Source organism: Seriola aureovittata, chromosome 1 (genome assembly GCF_021018895.1).
Source record: "Seriola aureovittata isolate HTS-2021-v1 ecotype China chromosome 1, ASM2101889v1, whole genome shotgun sequence".
NCBI lineage: Eukaryota > Metazoa > Chordata > Actinopteri > Carangiformes > Carangidae > Seriola > Seriola aureovittata.
Window position 1 is genome coordinate 17,036,148 of NC_079364.1, and position 20,660 is coordinate 17,056,807.

At 39.3% G+C, this 20,660-nt stretch overlaps 2 protein-coding genes across 2 annotated transcripts in view; both read left to right on the top strand.

Moving 5' to 3' along the window:
• nedd4a (NEDD4 E3 ubiquitin protein ligase a) overlaps nucleotides 1-20,660 on the top strand; it is a 30,107-nt gene continuing 9,447 nt past the window's right edge. Inside the window, exons 1-10 of the mRNA XM_056373754.1 lie at nucleotides 1-240; nucleotides 1,537-1,610; nucleotides 3,148-3,226; nucleotides 3,336-3,374; nucleotides 3,589-3,642; nucleotides 17,901-17,951; nucleotides 18,342-18,403; nucleotides 18,598-18,700; nucleotides 19,371-19,534; nucleotides 19,698-19,818. Coding sequence (XP_056229729.1) covers nucleotides 196-240; nucleotides 1,537-1,610; nucleotides 3,148-3,226; nucleotides 3,336-3,374; nucleotides 3,589-3,642; nucleotides 17,901-17,951; nucleotides 18,342-18,403; nucleotides 18,598-18,700; nucleotides 19,371-19,534; nucleotides 19,698-19,818 — 792 coding nt within the window. The 5' untranslated portion in view covers nucleotides 1-195. The remainder of the gene's footprint in view (nucleotides 241-1,536; nucleotides 1,611-3,147; nucleotides 3,227-3,335; nucleotides 3,375-3,588; nucleotides 3,643-17,900; nucleotides 17,952-18,341; nucleotides 18,404-18,597; nucleotides 18,701-19,370; nucleotides 19,535-19,697; nucleotides 19,819-20,660) is intronic.
• Nucleotides 6,143-12,057, top strand: LOC130167499 (E3 ubiquitin-protein ligase NEDD4-like). The gene has a single exon (XM_056373764.1). It carries the CDS (start codon nucleotides 10,444-10,446, stop codon nucleotides 11,797-11,799), a length of 1,356 nt encoding a protein of 451 aa, XP_056229739.1. The 5' UTR covers nucleotides 6,143-10,443; the 3' UTR covers nucleotides 11,800-12,057.

Genomic DNA, 20,660 nt, shown 5'->3' on the forward strand with positions numbered 1-20,660 from the left:
GGAGGAGGAGGATGGATACAGTGAGTGACGACGGTGTCACAGTTAACAACAGGGTCAGGTTCACGGTTTCTACCAGTGTATCGTTACCCACACAGACGGAGTCATAGAGGCATAGTAACCGCAGAAGAGACCACCGTTGGCCGGATTACTGTCTTCTTGTTGTCGCTCTCTGGGAGGAAGAAGGGCGAGGATATTATGGCTACACTTTCCCCACAGATCCGAGGACTTCCCGCAAATGAGGTAAAACCGGCGCTCAAGTCACATTTTTTCAGCCGTTAATGAGGCTGTGCATGTGATCCCGTCGTTAGCCATCTGGCTAACTAGTGGACGCTAACCGTAGCTAACTAAACACTGGCAAACTGTAGTGGCTCGGAAAATATGTGTGGTTGCATTAATACATGGTTAACTTGAGACATTGGGAGCTTTGTCTTGGCTAAAGTGTGCTACTTTTTGATAGAAAGTCGATGAGATCGAGCAGCTGTAATTTCTTCCCAGCTCGTGCTATCCGTGACTTCCAGCTGTGCACTTTTTCAACCAGGAAACCCAACAGGCTCCTGAGCTGTTACCACTTCTCTGCAGGGTATTTCCCGTCCTCAGCACAACTCTCAGATATGGGACCAAACAACAATGTTACGAAGGCCTATAATGTCTTATCTGCCAGGCCAGATTGACTATTGCGAAACCTCATGGTGATTCACCATCTAAACAGTAAAAGCATAAATGAGGCTTGGGTTTGACAGGAAATGTGCATAAGTACCAAGTACTGTCAGGATGTTACATCAGAGTCCCAGAGTAACACTGATTGTGCTGGGGGGCATTCACAGCAAGCATGTGATCGTGGTTGGTGGTAAAGATTTCTGACATTCTTGAGCTGTGTTTATATACAGCATATCCTCAGAAGCACCTTGCTGTATCAACACAAGTTTAACAACTAGAGCAATTATTATTAACTGATCAGTTTGTCAACAATTGACCGCTATTTATGAAAACTGAACAGTCGTTTTGTCATTTTTTAAGTAAAAATGTAAAATATTTGCTTACGTTTCGCTATACGTTTGTATCTTCTCACACATGAGGATTTGATTCTTTCCTTTGTCACACATGATAATAAACTGAGTATCTTTGCGGTTTGGACTGTTGGTCATGATTTCACTTTGGTCTTTGGGACATTACAACAAGCATTCCTCACTATTTTATGGCATTTTTTTAAAATAGAAAAACAGATAATGGTAAAACTTGCTAATTTTTTTTGTCTATTAATGTTAACAAGAGCTGAAAAATGACATTTCAAACTTCCCACCCCCCAAGTTCATATCTCTTAATTGCTTGATTGACAAATTTAAAGTCCAAAATTTAAAGATATTTCATAAACTATCTAATATTATCAGACACTATCACTGTATATCATCAGAGTTAAAGTATGATCCTATTTTTTAGCCGTAGTTCAGTTTCTGTATAGATTTTAGATTTCATATGTTGTTTGGTTTGTGATCTATACGTTCATAAACTCATCAGTATTTTTTTGCTTTTTCTCAGGATGACTCCAGAGTTGTAAAAGTGAAAGTCATCGCTGGAATTGGACTGGCCAAAAAAGATATTCTTGGAGCCAGGTAGGTTGGTGAAACATAATACGTGTATTGTGTAACTTATAAGTAGGGCTTCAAATAACTATTAGTTTTCTATATTTATAAAGCTACTGATTATTTTCTCCTTTCTCAAGGTGATGTCTTAAAACTATATTTGATATATAATGATATATCAAAGATAAAAGCAACTGATATCCACATTTAACAAGCTGGAACCAGAGATCTTTTTCTTGTTGATTCTCTTAGGCATGCAGGTCATGCCATGCTGTGGCATCTTCTCATCTTCATCTCCTGTAAAATCAAAGTCATGACGTTCTCTTATGTAGTGGCCATTTCCTGTCAGTTTTCTTCCTTATTTTTTAGTAAGGCTGGACAATCAGAACTTGCTGAAATTGCATCCTCTAAACTATTGCATAGTGTGATGGGAAGGTGCTGTTTGTTCACTGGCAAAAAATTGTCATATTTTCAATGAACAAACGGCACATGTCAGTTACAGTCATCTGTCAGTGAACCATGAATAAGTTTGTGTTTCATTATTCTGTCTCAGTCAGTCATTCCTCCACAAATCCCATTAAGATCCAAAGTGAGTAGGTTCTGTATTGTTCCCAAGAAAGACTAAATTAAGCCCCAAGTTTTGATAGTTACATTTCTACAAATGATTGGTTCTGGTTTCTATTTATTTTCATTTATAGCTTGAGTATTTTAGAAGTAATGGATGAGCTAAAGGCTCAGAATCAGATTATTTTACTATTTACAGTCAACTGAAAAGTTGTTCCTGGTATTTTCTATGCTTTTTTCCACACTCGCACTTCCTCCAAGAGCAGGAATTGTAATTTAGTAAGTGCAATGATAACTGCTGAACAGGTTATTTTACAGCATACAGTCATCTTGTTGGGAAATTTTAGTATAAAAAATTGCAAAGAACAGTTCTTCAAATTCTCTTAATGCCCTGGTTATGACCTTTTAAGAACTTCTTTTTGTGCTCCTTTTAGTTTATTTTTAAAATTCTTGGTTAAAACCTCTCAATAAGCTAAAATCACAATGTCGTATAATTAAGATTCATGAAATGTTGATTTTGTTGGTTGTCGTCTCTATACTGTAAGTTTAATCCTTCATGTTGCATCTCTCTCTTATGTTTTTGATGTAATAAGTGTCACTTGATACATTACAAATGACAAACCATTACTGCAGGCCTTAAGTGGCACTGATTCTTGGTAATGGATAATGTGATTTAATTGATGTCTGTGGGTTTTATACATGTAACAGTGCCTCAAACCATTATAAAATAACAATTGCAGACAAGTTTGTGTTGAGCATAGGGTATCTGAAACCATTATGTTAATGTTTTGCAGGTCTAAGTGCAGGGCCTGATCTGACAGACAATGATGTGAAGTGTTTTTCTTCTCTAAGAAAAAAGTAGAGACTCGTAGCATAAGAAGAACCACACAAACCACTAATACACAGAGAGCACAGAAAGTGGATCATAACAGTTTGAATCTTTCTAGATGGATGTGTACACATTACATCATAACTCTAAATGTGGCTATCTAATTGCTTGCAGTGATCCATATACAAGGCTGTCCCTCTATGACCCCATCAATGGAGAAATCACAAGTCTTCAGACTAAAACAATAAAAAAGGTGATAACATGAACATCTGCATTTGCAGTTACACTTTTATTTTTATTTGTGGCCTTGTGGATATTTTATTTTGATGTCATTTTTATTTCACATCTCATGTTACTTGCAGACACTGGACCCAAAATGGAATGAAGAATTCTTTTTCAGAGTAAGTGAAAATTAGTAAAGTAAATAACATCAAACATTTTAAAATGCATCTGTTTCTCTCTTGTGTTGTGTGACTATCTACCCTTACATGTAGTGTATGTTCCAGGAGATCATGGATACATTTGCTGTGTACTTGATCATATTTAACTATAATCAGTAGCTTGCTGTTGAACCCAGCACTGTATTTTTGCTTTACAATCCATGTTATGTTTCAGGTTAATCCCAGGAAGCATCGTCTGCTGTTGGAGGTTTTTGATGAGAACCGCCTGGTAAGTAATTTAATTATATTCAACTTTTCGGTGTATAATTTTGATTATACTGAAAACTTTAGGTTGTAGCTTGTTGTGTTGAACCATGAGTCTAAAAAAGTGGATAACCTTGGCAGATAGCAGATATAATTACAGGATCATGTTTTATTAACTGTATTGTGCTTAAAACCCCTTGGCAAGCTCTTTATTGACGGGTCTACTGGCTCTGTAGATGGGTTTTTGAAATCAATTTTAAGAGCTTCTTTGCTATAGAGGGACGTGTCTTAATTGATAGTTGTAATGTTGATTTGACTGGACACAACCCAAAGCCAGGATATAGTCTCACAAAGGTTTGGATATTTAAAAGTCAGATGTGCAGTTTACCTGCAAACAAAGCAATGTGTCACATTTCTGTAGATGAGGGTATCCTCCAGTCAGTGTAAGGTTAACTGTGGTTTGTCTGCCTGTCAACGATACAGCTGCCCTTATTTTGCCAAGACGTGTGATATTATTGGAAAACTGAGATACCTGAGCTGTAAATGTGGGCAAATCTGGCTACGTTAAGGACATTGTAACGGCTGACGCTCACACTTGTAGAATGGCATTAAAAGAGTTGCATATCACATTGGGTGCTGAATATCAGTAGATGATAGACATGTGTGTAGTGTGATATGTAGTATTATGGTTTGTTATGACACATGCAAACGGTTCCTGTGTGTAGCAGCAGCTTGGTAAGAACTGTGGTTTGGGTTGTTGTGTGCTTGTAAATTGAGTTAAACGATAGGAGACTGCAGTGAACAAAGATGCCAGTGTCTAGTGTTCTCCTAATGATTACACAGTTATCTGTGTAGGAAGGAGTACTTTGATGGTTCTGCAGTGCAGACTGTACTCCATAAGCTGATGTTTCGACACTAGTGTGCCTTCTTAGGAGCTCTGCAGTTCTGTTTTGGGATATCTTTCAACCTGTCTTACTGGTTAAGTCAGCTCTGCAGCAAATTAGGCTTTCACAAGGGACAAGTGAGCCCACAGCTATGTTTCAGATGTCCATTTGTAACCATTTGCTTTTAAAGATCCAGTAATTTATGCAAAATATGTCACATTTCAAAGAGGTTCAGCACAGAACTAAACATTCTGTGCTATGAAAACAAAATCATGTGATTGTTTTGCCCTCTCTCTCTTTTCTCTTTGTGTCTTTGTAAATCTGTTTTCCTTCTGGTTAATTTATAAAAGAACGTGTACAACACTGAACAGATGCAGTTTGACATGTACAAGATTTGGCGCAGATTTGATTTTCATCTACAGTCCCTCAGTAGGACACAATTATAAAAATGAAAACATGGTCCACAGAGTCCAGAGTCGAATGCACATAGTCCAAGTAAATGTGGCTCCGTCTTTGCTCCTGTTATTTTTAGTTTGGATGAATGTTTCTAGAACTTGTCGTCACGTCACAAGTTACCTGTCACATGATAAAACAAACCAGGGTGTGACTGACTCAAATCTGCCTCGTCATTCTCTAGGTGGATTTTGTGGCAATTTGGAGGGTGTGTCAGCGCTGTGCGCATGTTTCTGTGAATGGGTGTGTCTGCTGTTCTGACACACAGAGAAATGGACAGAGTAGTCAGGAAACCTGTTCATTTTTATCTGAGAATGAAACTGGGTTTCCCTGTCCCTTACAAAATATGAGATGTGCTGATTATTGTATAATTATCAGTCATAAATTATAAATACAAGTAATTTTTGTGAGCCACAGTTTGACCTTTCACCTAGTGCCATTATGTGTTTCCCTCAATCAACATTTTGTTTCATGACAATGTATCTCAAAAACTAATGACAGTACTCCCTGAAATTTGTCATTGATATTCATGGTCCCCACAGGATGAAGCCCCATTTTTTATTGGATAACCCCATTATCATTCCTCTGACACTACCATCAATCATCAATCATCCACTTTCACCAAAGAAATATCAAAGTGTGACGGGCAGATTGCTGTGAAATTTCAACTTTTTCTATTTTGAACACTTTTTCTTGTGCTACACTCAGAGTGCATCCACAGTAAGCCTGCTGTTAAAGTGGTTAGTGCTGTTGCCTCACAGCAAGAAGGTTCTGGGTTCGAACCCCGGGCCTGGGGCCTTTCTGTGTGGAGTTTGCGAGTTCTCCCTGTGCCTGCGTGTGTTCTCCCCAGGTGCTCCGGCTTCATCCCACAATCCAAAAACATGCACAATAGGTTAACTGGCGAGTCTAAAGTGCCCATAGGTGTGAATGTGAGCGTGACTGGTTGTTTGTCTCTATATGTCAGCCCTGTTATAAACCATCCTGTCCAGGGCGTACCCCGCCCGCTCCCAATGCCAGCTGGGACTGGCTCCAGCCCCCCCGCAGCCCTATAAGGATAAGCAGTATGGATAATGGATGGATGGATTATTTTCTTTCAGTTTCAGCTCTCCGTCCAGAATAAAATGGTGTTTTATCCCCCCCTAAATGGAGCTTTTTTTAAATTGGCTTCAAGGTTGTGTAAATCTAAAAATGCTGGCTTGGTGTTTCAGTGTGTATGGGGTAAATTGAATTTTTGCAAAAAACACAGTATGGGTGAAAACTGCAGGAGGACAGTGAACGCAGGTTTAATGGACTGACACTCGACAGAGTAACTAAAAGTGTGTGTAGTCTAGACAGGGTCAACAAATGAAGCCGATAACTTTCTGTTGTCTCTAGCTTTTCCTGTAATCACCCATTTTAAATGTCAACATAGCTGATTATACAGCAGCTGTTGTCATTAATCTGTATTTATGCTGTTTTTACCAGAACAGTCCCAACCCAATAATGATTTGGTCCAGGTGACCAAATCCTTACCAGATGTTAGCTGTGATGCACAATTTTGTTGTTTGCCAACTGAAAAGAGGGAGAAGAAATGTAGCTGTTTTCCTGTTGTTCAGGCATTAAACTGTAGACAGAGATCTCCACAAAAACCACCTAATTTGGAAATGAATCAATTTCACAACAGTGTTTTCAAATGTAGTTTCCTTATGTAGATGTTATCTCAGTCATTACCAACCAAACATATCACATAAATCTGATTGGTAGATGCCATGAAAGACTTGAATCACACAACACTTAACTGGTATTTTGGAGTGTAATGAACGTTGCAGCTTCTGATCAGCCCTTTGGTAAATACAAAAAGTAAAATATGTCCACTGCATTTACACTGAGTTCAGCATTTCTGTCACTGTTTAGTGAAGGAGGAGAGTGAAGGCTCCAGGTTACACCTCCAGAACCCCCAGAATCCAAGTTGCCTTGCCACTATCTGGAAACACTCACATACTCACAGACAGTGGAGGATGACAGACTATCAGAAACATCAAAAGCTAAATAAAGCACTTTAAAAGATGTCATTTTAGATATCACATCCTGGCATGGAGACAGCATGAATAGAGGGTATGAACATGACATCACCATATGCAAAAGTTGTCGTGTTTACTTCCTCTTCAATGAATGGCCACCATGAATTCACATGAGGGAAAAAACACTGACGAAATGGTAGAGCTGTTGTGCAAACTGACTGAACACAACAGATTCAAAAAGAATGGCTGAAGGCTAAAGGGAAGAGAAGCAATGGTGCTTTGCACACCAAATACACTTCCTGTAAAAAAGGAAACACGTGGTCCAGACTTATGCTGGTAGTCAGACCTGTCCTCACACAACCAGAATACGCTCCCAAGTGTGGGTGATTGTGATCAGGCCGATAAGTTCTGCTTTAAAAGTGAATCAGGCATCTACACTTCTTCAGGCCTTGTTCAGTGTGATGATACTTATGCTACAGCTGTGCAGTGAGCTAAACACACCTTCAGTAAAATGAGGACACTGATTACCAAATCAATCAAATGATAGTGATTACAAATCAGAAAACAATGACATACCATAAACAAGAGCTAGACCAAAAGTATTGTAAAATGAATCAGTAACAAGGAAACAGGCTTCATTTACCTAAAAACTGGTTGTCAAATTAGTTACATTGTTCTTTATTCCAGGAAGAAACAAAGTGAAACACTTGTGAAAGATCAAGTTTAAGGCTCCATAGGAAGTACAACACAGTACTTAATCTAGTGAACATACACATAGAGTCCACAAGAGTAAAAGTAAAAGAAGTAAAATATGTGAAATTTATCCCGACAGTAATTCATCACTAAGTAAGTTACTGAGAATGCAGCATCAGTAGCTCCAGATAGCTAGGAGTGGCTAACTTGGTTAGCACTATGCTGATCATAGAAAAAACTAAATTTTACCAAATCACATGTCAGCAATCACAGCTGTAATACAGTATATACAGATAATCCTCCAGCAATGGCACGTAGGGAGTCAGTAAAAGCTTCTTGTCAATATTTGGTTTGACAGAGTTCTGACAAAACATATGAGCCATGTCCGAAATCACTCCCTCGTTCACTCAGTCACTTCTCCCTCTATAATAGACACTCAATAGTTTAAACTATAGTAAGTAGTAACTTGAGATTTTGGACCCTTATCATCATCATTCATCGTCATGCATCATCACTGACAGTTTTTTAGTCACTGACGGCTGTTTGTATCTATGAAATGTGCAGCATTGCATTGTTACATACTGTACATGTCATGGACACAACTTTTTTGTTCCACTCACTGTGCGCCACAGTCAGAAAAGTCTTTTCAGTTGGAGCTCTTCTTCAGTTTAGCTCAGCATGAAACCCTTCAAGTTCAATAAATTTGATAAAAAAAAGTTCAAGGTACAAGCTTGTGTACATAAAAATTTGGTGGGAGAAGGCAACTAAGACATTTTGTCAAGTAGAAGACAGTCAGTAATCCCAAGGGGAAAGTGCAGTGTTGTAGCATTCACTTAATCACAAAAAACAATGAGGTAGGTAAGAAAATATACAATTAAAGAAATAAAAATAAATTGAAATAAATAAATAAAAGATGAAATAGTCACCAAAGATAGATCCATAGCTATACTATGTTCTGAATATAAACCGAAACTAAAGATTATACTGTTGAGAAACTCAATGACTAAGTATTTTAAATACCCTACCAGTAAACAGTAAATGTAGTGCTTTATATAGTAAATAGTGATTCTGGACACAGTCAGGGTGTAACAGCGTCACTTAAACTGCCATAGATCGGTGTAAGCAACACAATGGTCAACTGAAATACATACATATAAATGTTCTCAACTATTTCTTGCCACAATTCCACATCCATAGAGAGTTGTCTGTCTGGTACTTTTTACTGATGAGGTAGCCATTTGTTTTTTCAAGATGTTTTGTAGGGGTGGGCAATGCCACATGTTAACATATACACTTACAGCTTGCCTCATTACGTCCGCACTTACTGATTGATAGGGCCAGGCCCTGTCTTTCATGTCCAATCCCTACGCTAACCACACCCCACTGACACAGTTTGCATTGACATTCAAGTATGTTCTCTAAAGAGTTTATTATATATAGCATTTCCTTTTGTGTTTCTTTTGGGCTAGGTGTTCATCTGGTTGCAAACGTCATGTCTATTTTACAGGCAGCTATGCTTTATTGTTGGAGTATTACACCATACTTAATGACTTGGCATAGCTGTGTGGTGTACATCACCAATCTTATCTTATGGTTTATTAAACCTGCTCTTGGTCAGATGAGCGATTAATATCCAGTCACAAGGTTTCCTAGCAGCTTGTCATGTTGGTTTAAAAAATAAGTGATGAGCTCCACTGCAGCAGTGATGTATCTTCTGGTGAATCATGTTTTTATCCTGGCTGTGCCTCTTACTATTAAACATTATACTGAAACTGATTTGGTTGCAGCGTAATGTCCTGAAATAGGTCCGCCTGGCTCAATAGGCTGCCATTAATAAATAGGACTGTCAACAGCCACAGAGAGGAAATCAGACCAGCACTGACTGTTACATGAAGTATCATATAACAGGTGTCATGTCACTGTCAAAGCAATCCCAGTTCTTTCTCATTCTTATCCATCTACTTTAAAAGCAAAAAAAACATTTGATTTCTTTAGTTGTACTTCTGCATTAACTAAGTTTGATGACTTCTGCAGTTGACATTCACTCTCCTGCTTATTTTAGCATGCTATGGAGATTTTATTGTGTGCTATTCTATTTTACAGCACAGCCCTTAGTTTGTATCAAAATTATGTTGAAAGTCATTCCCTTTGATTTCCTGTAATTCAATAGCAGTGGGTAAAAATATTTGTGGGGGCACAGAGCAGCAGAAACATTAGAAGCAGAGCTGCAGCAGGAAGTGGAGACTTGAGTGAGTGGCCTTAGGCAGATGTAACAGTTTGCCAGAGCTTCAGTCTAAGATGCCACGTAAAGAGCTAACATGTTGTTGTTTTTTTTCCACATGTGGTAAACAGGAGTGAGGCGGCTGGAAAAGACAAGCTGTTAAATATTAATCTGACTGGAACTCAGGAGGTACAGTTAACTAGCAGCTGCTAAGCTAATGTTGTAAAGCAGGTCAGCAGTGGAAACTCTGTCCTTTTAAGTTTTAGTGTAATTTTGTTTTCCGTATAGTGTTTAAGCACCTTAAAGGGGCTAACCTCTGGGAATGCTCTAGTTTCAAAGGTCGTTTGTTTGGGTCATGTCTCCAAACAGAACCACTGACCTCCTCTGACTAAAAGCTGAGATCAGCCTGGAGAGGAATGTAGGTTGTCACCAGAGCTATTTTGGCAATGTACAGCCGCTAATGATTGTGATCACAGAGCAGAGCTCGGAGCAGTTGCTTTGCTTTCCTTTTTTCCTACCAGCAAGTTTGATCATGCAGCTCTCACTGGCGCTGCGGGGATTAGAGAGTTAAACGAATGGCACGTCGGCTCCGCTTGCATTTTGCGTCAAGGAGAAGCAACACGGACCCTCTGTCAGAAAGCCTCAGCAGCCATGGTGAAGACAGTGGAGTCAGTGTGTCAGCTCGTAGCCCCACAGAGAGTCTGGCGCACAGTTCTGTCCACTTGAAGGTGACTCCTCTGTCACCAGACTATGCTAATTTACAACGGTACTCTTCAGTATTCATACCCAGAGTTAACACTGGAGGATGCAATAAGAAGCGCGTTCTGCAGATCTCGCTGCAGCCTTGTGGTAACCTCAGTGGAGAGCTGAATGGCAGTATAGAGGATGGAGACCAGGGAGTTAGTGAAGGAGGAGCAGGTACTGGCTCTGATGGAGGTTCATGCAGCAGCAGCATGGCCAGCGATGCCGGGTACTGTAGCAGCAACAGCATCTTTGAGCCAGAGGCTCCAGAAAAGCACAGGACCACCCAGGAGAGGAGTCTACCCTGCTGCAAGTCCAAGGTCCCACTGAGAAGGTGTTCCTCCTTGGTTATATTTCCAAAGAGCCCCTGCAGCACCCCACCTGCTTCCCCAGTAAGTCCAGTGGCTCTACCTGCTCTCCCACCAGCGAGGGGGTCGCATCAGTCTTCTCTTCAAACATCTGCCAGTGAATTCAATTCACAAGATGATGAGGAAGTGACTTGCAAAGGGTCCACCACCACGGCAGTAAGTGGCCATCGTCTCCCAAAAGGAAGCTGTTCAGCCGGGGACACCAAGCACATGGTGCAATTTAATATTCCTTTACAGGATGAACCAAAATGCAAAATGGAGGACAGGAGTAAAGTAATGGAACTGTCATCAACTCTAGACAGATCTAATCGTCACTCTAGCAGCGTGCTGCTGCACTTCGCCCACCAGAGACCAATGATATCCGGGAAGGGATCTACAACCACAGCTACAGTCAATATGGAATATCCTGAGGCTCCTAACCCAGCCGCACAACCTGAGGGTGTACATGAACCTCACAAAAAACTGTATCGTAGTACCTCTGCTTGTTTGTTTTCCTCAACCAAACCATCAGAGAAAAACCATAAGGTCTGTTCATATAGAAAAAGCCAGGAAAGGGCTGAGCAAAACCACTGTCACCATGCCATACAAAGGAGCTTTTCCCTGGAGGTGCCCTACCCTAACACTGGAATTTCATGTCACGTTTCGAATCCAAAACTCAGTAGCCCCTGCTCTCCACATGTGCACATTCATTTGTCTCCTTGTTGCCCAGCTAAGTTGCCAAGCTCTGTTACTGATTTAACCACAAGCCACAAAGTGAATAATACACCAAAGAGCCCAGGTCAAACCACCAAGGTGAGTGTTAAGTTTTTTAATTGGAATTAGTTGCCTGACCATCATGAATGAGCTGGAAACCCTGAAATTCAACAATGTCTTTAGAGGAAAACCGCTCTAAAATAAGTTTGTTTTTTTTCCAAGATACATGACACATAAAGGCTTGTTTAACTGGTTCAAGTAGATTCCATGCTGCTCTGGTTTGAGTGCTCAGGTGCTGTCACTTGACTGTTTTGAATACTACAAATAATTAATCTATTAATGCAGGTGCTATGCTTAATTCTGCATCTTTGGTTTATTGTTGCTAAAGGAAAGTTTAACGTTGAAGAGATTATTTTACTGACACTATTTAGATATTTTTCAGTATGGAATAATATGCTGTGATAACACTGCTCTCCTTCACTGTTACCACCATTCAAATCCTTAAAACTCTGTTTACTCAGGGTCAACCATTAGGCTCACCACAAGCTAGAGCGACATTCAGTAACTGAGAAGATCGCTACAGTTAAGTCATGCAATTAACAAGCCCAATGTGGACAAACATTCAGAGGTTTTCAGTTACATTACAGTAAATCCATTTGCATATTGGTTTCCAAGAAAAGTGTGAATGAGAACGAAAAGTTGTCCGTCTTTCATCTTGCCAGTCTGTTTATCTGTTGGTGTGTGAACTCATGCTCAACTTTAGAATAGTTCTCCATTTTTATTATTCTGTTAGCGCTATGAGTAATCGTCTTAAGTATTTACCCGAGCTAATTTTAGTGGTGGGAAAAGCAGTGCCCCTTGCTGATATAAATAAAGTGTCTCTGAAATATTCCCCCTGACTCCAGATAGTCTGGTGGTCTGTAGCAATGCCCAGTCCCGTGGATTCAAATTTAACAGCATGATACTAGAGCAGCGCACAGTCATGCCAGCCATCTGTGGACATGGTGTGTGTGTCTGTGTCTGTGTGTGTGTTGGTGGTAATGTAATGTAGGCAGGACGGGAGCTTGAGCCTTTCCCAGTAAAAGGGTGGTGTGTTCCCTTCCCTATGGGTCCCGCTGCCAGGCAGTGTTTGTGAAGTATCAGGTGTCAGCCTCCCCCCTGCATTTAGCAGCTTGTCAAGTAAGAAGGTCTCCTCCAGTAATTAGCCAGTTCACTTACTTTTTAAATATCTGAATTTGCTTTTGTAGATCTAGATTATATTTTTATACTTTATGATGCCCCCAAAAATATCACTGGTGACTAATAGACACATGTATCAAGTATATTTCACTTGTATTTTTGCACTTTAACTTTCATGTTCATAGTCTTTCAAGCATATTTAGTCCAGTGTCACATCACACATCTCCCTCTTGGAAGTCTGCATCAAATACTACACACCTTTGTTTACATTCAGACCATGTCCATTCACAGCTGAGCAACAACAGTATGATTCACACTCTTAAGGTGACTTTTATCAAGTACATGATAATTCAAATAACAAGGAAACACATGCAAAGTTGTATCTTATCTTATAAATGAAAATATATTTTTTAAAAATTGGTACCGATTTTATTGACTAAATGCGGCCAGATGAGTTTGTACTCACATATTACCTTCCTTTTACAGCTGCATTAAAAAGGATCACACAATGCCTACACAATCCAACAACGTTTACCATATAATATTAATATATCTACTAGACACATTTTTGCAAGATAATAATAATGCGAGATGACAATAAAACAAAATCAAAATCTACCTAGACCTATATAGGCTAGATGTTTTTGTTAATTTCAGCCGTAGTACTTTGGTCTTAAGTTGTTTTTCAAATGCTACCTCAAAAACGAAGAAAAAGCTGTTAAAATAATATAATAATAGAGTTAATAATAATAAATTATTGAGCTGAATGTGTTAGTTGTGAAGCAGCTGGCTGTGGTGTTTGATAAAAAATTTTATGAAAGTTTCAGGTCTGCCATTCTTATCTGCAGTGCCGTCATAGCCCAATATATCATATCAAGAGTTAATGAACAACCAGGTTTAGCCACATTACACAAGTAAGGTGGGAATGAGCCGGAAATCTCTGCTGTGAATGAATGAAGGTATAATTTAGTTCTTTATCAAGTGAATGATTAGACATTAATTTGATAAAGAGCTAAGATGTGATGTTCCCCAGAAAGTTTAATTATGGTTGATTTTGGGGCAACAATTATGGGATATAAAATTGAACATGACCTACTTGCCATTATGAGCTGTCCACATTTGAAACTAGTTTGGTGCCTCGGCCGCAGTGTCTGTGGTGGGGGTGGATCGCTGCATTTCCCAGTTCAAGCTGGAACTCAGATTCCTTCAAAAGTGATAACATGGTTTAAAGAGATCACTCACCCATTATAACAAGACAAGACAAGGTCAAAACCTAGTATATGGCTGGACCGTGTCATAGGCTATTTACATTCTGTCTCGTGTCAGCCAGTTTCAGCCCTTTATCTGTTTGCTTCTCTCCTACTCTCTGTGCTCACATATACAGTATTTAATACAGCCAAATTCCTAATAAGCTGATTTCATTTACATGATTTTTCATTTCTGTTGTCAGACAATGGAACAAGTTTGAAATTGTGACTGAAAATTGGCCCATTAAGACTATATGTTAGCTTCCAAGTCATTTCCAAGCTGCTTCTCTGCACTGCTGCTGTTTCACGTGTTCATTCTATATCTGTAGACATACAGTAGTTATTTCCTTGTACCAAATTACTCTTCGTCCACCAGTCTTAATGTTGTTACCAGCAGCCATGGTTCCATCTATATCTATTTTTTTTTTTTGAGCATCCCAGTGTAATGTCATCTGTCTACAGCAGGGCTAAAAGACAATGGCAAAAGGCAAAGCAAAATGGGAGCGCTCTGTGATCATAATGCATAGGTTCAGCCAACCGCAATGTGGACTTGAAACACACCTTGAGAGGTGGTCGCTTCAAATGCTCTATGTTGGCAACACTGCAGGCTGTAAATGGCCCCTTCACAGAAACTGTTTGTGCCAATTCATTTTGAAAGAAAGAGCAACGGCCAGTGAGGAAACTCCAACTCAGTCACAAGGCATTTGGCTGACCAATGGTGGAATTATGATCAACCAGTCGGTTAGCGACATTTGTGATTATGGGGCTGGCTCCACTGTTACAGTTCGGCCAAAAAACAAGCTGTCCTTTCCCCCACATGCTAAACACCAAGCTTAACTTTTAGGCCTTAAACTGTTGAAAAACTGGAATACAGCCAGCACTCAGGAAAAACATGACCTCTTTCTTCATTATGGAGTTGAAATAAATATTTTACATTTTTGACTTAACTTTTTTACAACAATCAACACAGTTCCTACAGTCTCACGTGCCAGTTTTCATTTCCCCACCATGTGTGTTTGCTAAAATATAACTTTTCTCTAACTTGTTTTATGGAACTGCTCCAATAACTTTAGCTGTGTAGCTACAAGCTGCAGTCCACCTGTCAAAAGTAGTTTGTCGTTGCCGAGCTGAGATGGATATCATTGAGCTTTCTCCACAGATACCAAAACATGTGTCTGTAGCCGTTTGCCCCAGCCTCATGCAGTATGGGGTCAGCACTGCTTAATGCCACATGCTAAACTGAGTCGCTTGTAGTGTCACATGAATCTTAAGGGATGCTCTGAATTAACTTTTATCTATGGTTATCTTTTTTTTTTTATCTTGGGCAGTCTTTTCAGTTGTCCAAAGTATACACCTACTCTTTGTTAAGATTGGCCTCACCTCACCCTACGATCCAGGAAGTTTCTGTTTGTTACAGATGAGATGAGTGGCCTAGTCAGCTTTTCAAATCAGCAGGGAGCACCATCAGCATTAGCTTTTAACTGCATATCAATTTCTGTTTATGAAACACTGAGTTAAGTTTATTAAACGGTGGGTTCAGTTTTCCAATTAGTCTGTGACTGTGCATCTGAGCAGAGTGTTACATGTTGTGAAGGGCAGTGGATATTGATTAAAATTGTTGCAAGCTACAGAATTAGTGGGTGACATGTTCTGGGTCAAGTGTAGCAAATATACTGTGGTTTTAGAGGAAGGTAGATCTGATTAGTGCAATGATAATATTATCCTTCTAGATATTGTGTGTATACATATATAGTAATTTATCATTGGCCAAAATCACTCATTTTCTCTTAACACTGGTGATTCAAGCTTGTGCTCCAAAATATGTACTTGATTTATTGACTTAAATGAGACTTGGGAAACAACATTATAGTATGAGATTAGTCATGCAGACACATGTGTGGGAGGACACTGAAGTTCAGAAAAGTCATTCGACTTTTTATGAAGTCTAATGTCTCAGTCAGTTGAAATGAGAATAGATTTTTAGAGACCTTTCTTTTACCTCGTTACTCACATTAACTGTTGTGATCATATACAACATGAAGGAAATGGTGCATGACGATGGTGCACTACAGTATACTGTGTATACTGTATAAACTCATACATTTTGTAAGTTTCCAGTACACTGGCTGTTGTCAAGGCCATATGTAAATAATACCAATATATATATATATATATATATATAATATATATATATATATATATATATATATACACAACAAACTTTGACTTGCTTCATATCCTGTGGACCGTGGTTTTTAAATAAATATAACCAACATTAATGACAGTGAGTACTGATGCCTCCTTAAAAATCAGTATTTTAGAGGACCTCACTTCCAAGGAAAAACCGTGCAAAGCGTACAAAGTTTACAGTTGCTCACTGGAAATGGAAAGCAACAGCTTACCAAAAATAGCAATGATATCAAATATTACTTACTTTCTAAAGTTTCATTAATGAAAGGCAAGGCAAAGCAGGCAAGTATATTTGTATAGCACATTTCATATACTAACATAGAATAAAGTGTTTTACATAATGCATTAAAACATTTTTAAAAAGAAAGAAAACAGCATAAAAACATTAAAATACAAATTAAAAAGAGAATTAAAAACAGAGTCATAAATGCTGGATAGGAAGGCAAGATGGTTCATCATGAGTATTTGAGGTTCAATCAAAGGCAGTGCAATAGTCAATCACTATTTTGATAGCCGATTAGTTGTAAAGTTAAAATACCAGAAAAAAATCTTTTGTTTCAGTTACTCAGCTGAGAGGATTTGCTGCCTGTCATTGCTCTGACTTGATAGTAAACTGGATATTTTTAGGCTGTTGTCTGGACTAAATAAACAATTTAATGACATCGACTGGGGCTTTGGGAAGCAATTTTTGTTAGTTGCAGTCCTACTTTGTACACTTCTGATTTCCATTTTAGCTGGCAGTCTCCCCCTCACTTACACTAAGAGCTGCCATTGAGGATACATATAGTGGAGATACTCATATGGGTTTTAAGACTGGTCATTGCTTGTGTACATGTAGCTTTTAACTTGGATTTAAGTGCTTTTCTTGGTCGCACTGTTAGAAGCGCAAGGGCAGGACAAAGCAGGCCTCCGTCTATATTTGTTCACATAAACGCTATATACTTTCATAAGACAGTCTGACCTGACCAGGGTGTTAATTTGGTCACAGAGCTGGCTCCCACAGTGCAACGTGTTAGCCCTCAGCCTTCTGCCTTCTGCCCTCAGCCCTCAGCCTTCTGCGTTCGAGACTGTAACGGCTGCAGTAAAAGCACGCAGGGAATGTGTGAAGTATTCAAAGCAAAGAAAATTTATCTGACAAATGCTACATTATTTTTGTCACAGTCTCTCTTGCAGTAACACAGTGCAGCCATTCATTGTTGGCTGATAAACACATTCCTATCTAGACTACATACTAAATATATATGGAAATAGATCAAGTCAACTGACTGTCATTGTTTCAAGTTGGAAAATGGTGTTTCTGCTGAGGATAAGAGATAGTTTCTGTAACATCTAATGATTAAGAAAGGTTTTGCACAGGAACTGGCTTGGGGCAGACAAATTTCACGAGAAATAGTGAAACGATAGATGTCTTGAAACGCCAGAGATATGATAGGAAATGAAATACCACAAAGAATCACTTTGAGAAACAGACAGACTATACTGCAGTGGTTCTCCATGCTCTGAAGATGTATGTCTGTGTGTGTGTGTGTGTCTGTGTGTGTGTGTGTGTGTGTGTGAGTAGAGCAGATAATATTGTTATGAACATCTGTGTGTGACTCTCTTTCCCTCTGTCAGACACGTGATGACTTTCTGGGACAGGTGGACGTCCCCTTAAATCAGATACCGGTGAGTCCTAAGTTGCAGGAAATCTTTGCTCTTTGCATGTCAATGTCTCATGTGAGTCGAGCGTATTTTGTTTTTGCTGTAGCTTTTACCGCACAAGCTCTTGACTTCAATTTCACCCACGTCGCCATGTAAATATAAACATGTACACCCTTATTCTAATGTCTGTTCCACATCGTTTTCTATAGTTTTGGAAACACAGTCTGTCATGTTTATGTTATGTCCCTGCTTTTGTTTTATCATAAACACCCACAAATTAGCCCTCATGGTTGACTGTCATCATTGGTTCATGTAGTAGTATCTTTAAATATACTTTGTTATGATACATTGCCACAAGTAGATCTATTTATGCAGCTCTGAAAGTGTTTTTTTTTTTTTTGTTTTATTTCTCAGACAGAAAATCCTAATACAGAAAGGCCATACACATTCAAGGATTTTCTGCTTCATCCACGAAGGTTGGCATGGTTTCATGGTTATTTAATCTTTTGTCGTTTCCTGTTTTACATTCCATTTTTACATTTGTTTATTTGCAGGAAAAGTAATAGGATGAGTTCATATTTTATTTACTTTTTATTAAACATTCCTGACAATATTTATTTCTTATTCTTTTCTTTTTTTTCTTCAAAAAATTCTTCTGTTTATCACGCAGCCACAAATCCAGAGTCAAAGGTCATCTACGTCTCAAAATGACCTACCTGCCAAAAAACTCTGGCTCAGAGGAGGAAACAGCAGATCAGACTGAGGACACTGACGTAAGTTTGACTAATGTCTCCCATGATCTTCACAAATATCACACCTCATCATCTTCTAACTTTTTAGAGCTTATCTTCATAGTTCCCAGTCATTCTGAATTTTTATTTTTGTTATGTTTTTTAACATGTACATTTGTTTTGGTCACAGCAGGTAGAATCATTGTGACTGAACACTGACTATACACAATATAACAAATATACAAATGAATTCATACAATTCTGTACATTCTTTACTAAAATCTTAAGAAAATTATATAAAAAAACATCTATTAAATGCTTATTAACTGCAACCAGAGTTTATTTAGATGACAAAAGTTATATCTAAAACCCATGTATAACCTTGGCCTTGTTATTATTTTCAACATACACAACATTTTGAACAATCGGTGGTCGTAGCAGAAATATGAGCTCTGTGAGATTGGATTGCATTGGCACCTTAGTCTTGGCTGACACAAAGTCCATGAGTCCATCTCATATTTAACTCGCTGTGTGATGATTTCTTCAGAATGAGCTTCAGCCAACTCAAAGCTCTAGTCCTCATCCTAGCCAGTGAATTTTCTTCCAGTTGCCAAGTCTTCTTTAGTGACTGCAATTAAACAGCTGGTTTTAGGATACCGTCTCCGTCCAGTTTGTGCCACGCCTTATGAAACTTTTGAAATATGTTGTTCAGCCTGGTTGGGAGCTTCTGGAGACTCAGGACATGTCAGGGCCTAGACAAAGCCAGTTGCTGCCCCCTCTGCCACCTGGCTGGGAAGAGCGTCAGGACAACCTGGGAAGAATCTACTTTGTCAATCATGAGAGCAGAACCACACAGTGGCAACGGCCCACAGTGCAGTAAGACTTCCCCCATCTTCCCCAGCAAAGGTACATCACTTTCCTTGGGGGTGCAATACTGATTGTGTGTGTGTGTGTGTGTGTGTGTGTGTGTGTGTGTGTGTGTGTGTGTGTGTGTGTGTGTGTGTGTGTGTGTGTGTGTGTGTGTGTGTGTCCTAAACAGGGACAGTGATTTGGAGATGCAAAGAAGACAGAACAATAACACAGATGTGGAGCATGCGTTTATTACACGCAGACAGATCTCAGATCCCGATGAAAACACCGCGCAGCAAGAGTCTCCTGAGGTTAGTGTACTTCTTTTTTTTTTTTAATTTGCATTTGCATGCCTTTCACTGTGTCCTGCTTGTCCAGCATTATTGTTGAGACCTACCTGTTTAGTGTCATTCAGCTCATTGTTCTAATTTTGCAGCCACTGTGTTGCTCTGTTTGACCACTACCTGCACAGCACCAAACAGCAGACAGACACATTTAGCAACTTTCTGGTGAACATAGTGGATTATTTAATGGCTAAAGAGATATTTCCCTCAGGACTTGGTGAAGACAAAAAAACACAGCTAAAGGAGAGGAGAGTGAATATTTGACTTCAGCAGGTTAAGAATATCACACAGCCTGTCCACAACACTGTTTTTAAAAATGCTTATTAGGTGACTGTGTGAGGAATGGGGGGAAGTTTGTTCTGTTAGCTGTGAAGATGCCATGTTGTAGTACTGTACTACAAAGCTCAACAACGTAACAACTGTAGTGATGCACACAACGAGGTTAACAACTCGGTAACTCAACCCAGGTTTTCCCAAGTGCATTCACACAAAAGGGGCAGTGTTTGCAGCAATAATGAGGGTCAGTCATATAAAAAAATTGACGGGGAAAGCCAGAGGGGCTCCAGCCTCAGAACACCCTCCCACGATTCATGCACTACGCTCCATGGGATCTTCTACGAGTGGCGATGCAATTTTCCAAGAGAACTGATTGGTCAGTTGGCTTTGGTTTTATTCAGGTTGATCTGTTATCTCGAACATACCCTGCTCTAGAGTGGGCTAGGTGTGCAGCACTTAAGTTACCATGGTGATTTACCCTGGTAAGAAGTGAAGCACCGTCATAACCCTGAAAACCCAGGATTAAAAATGTT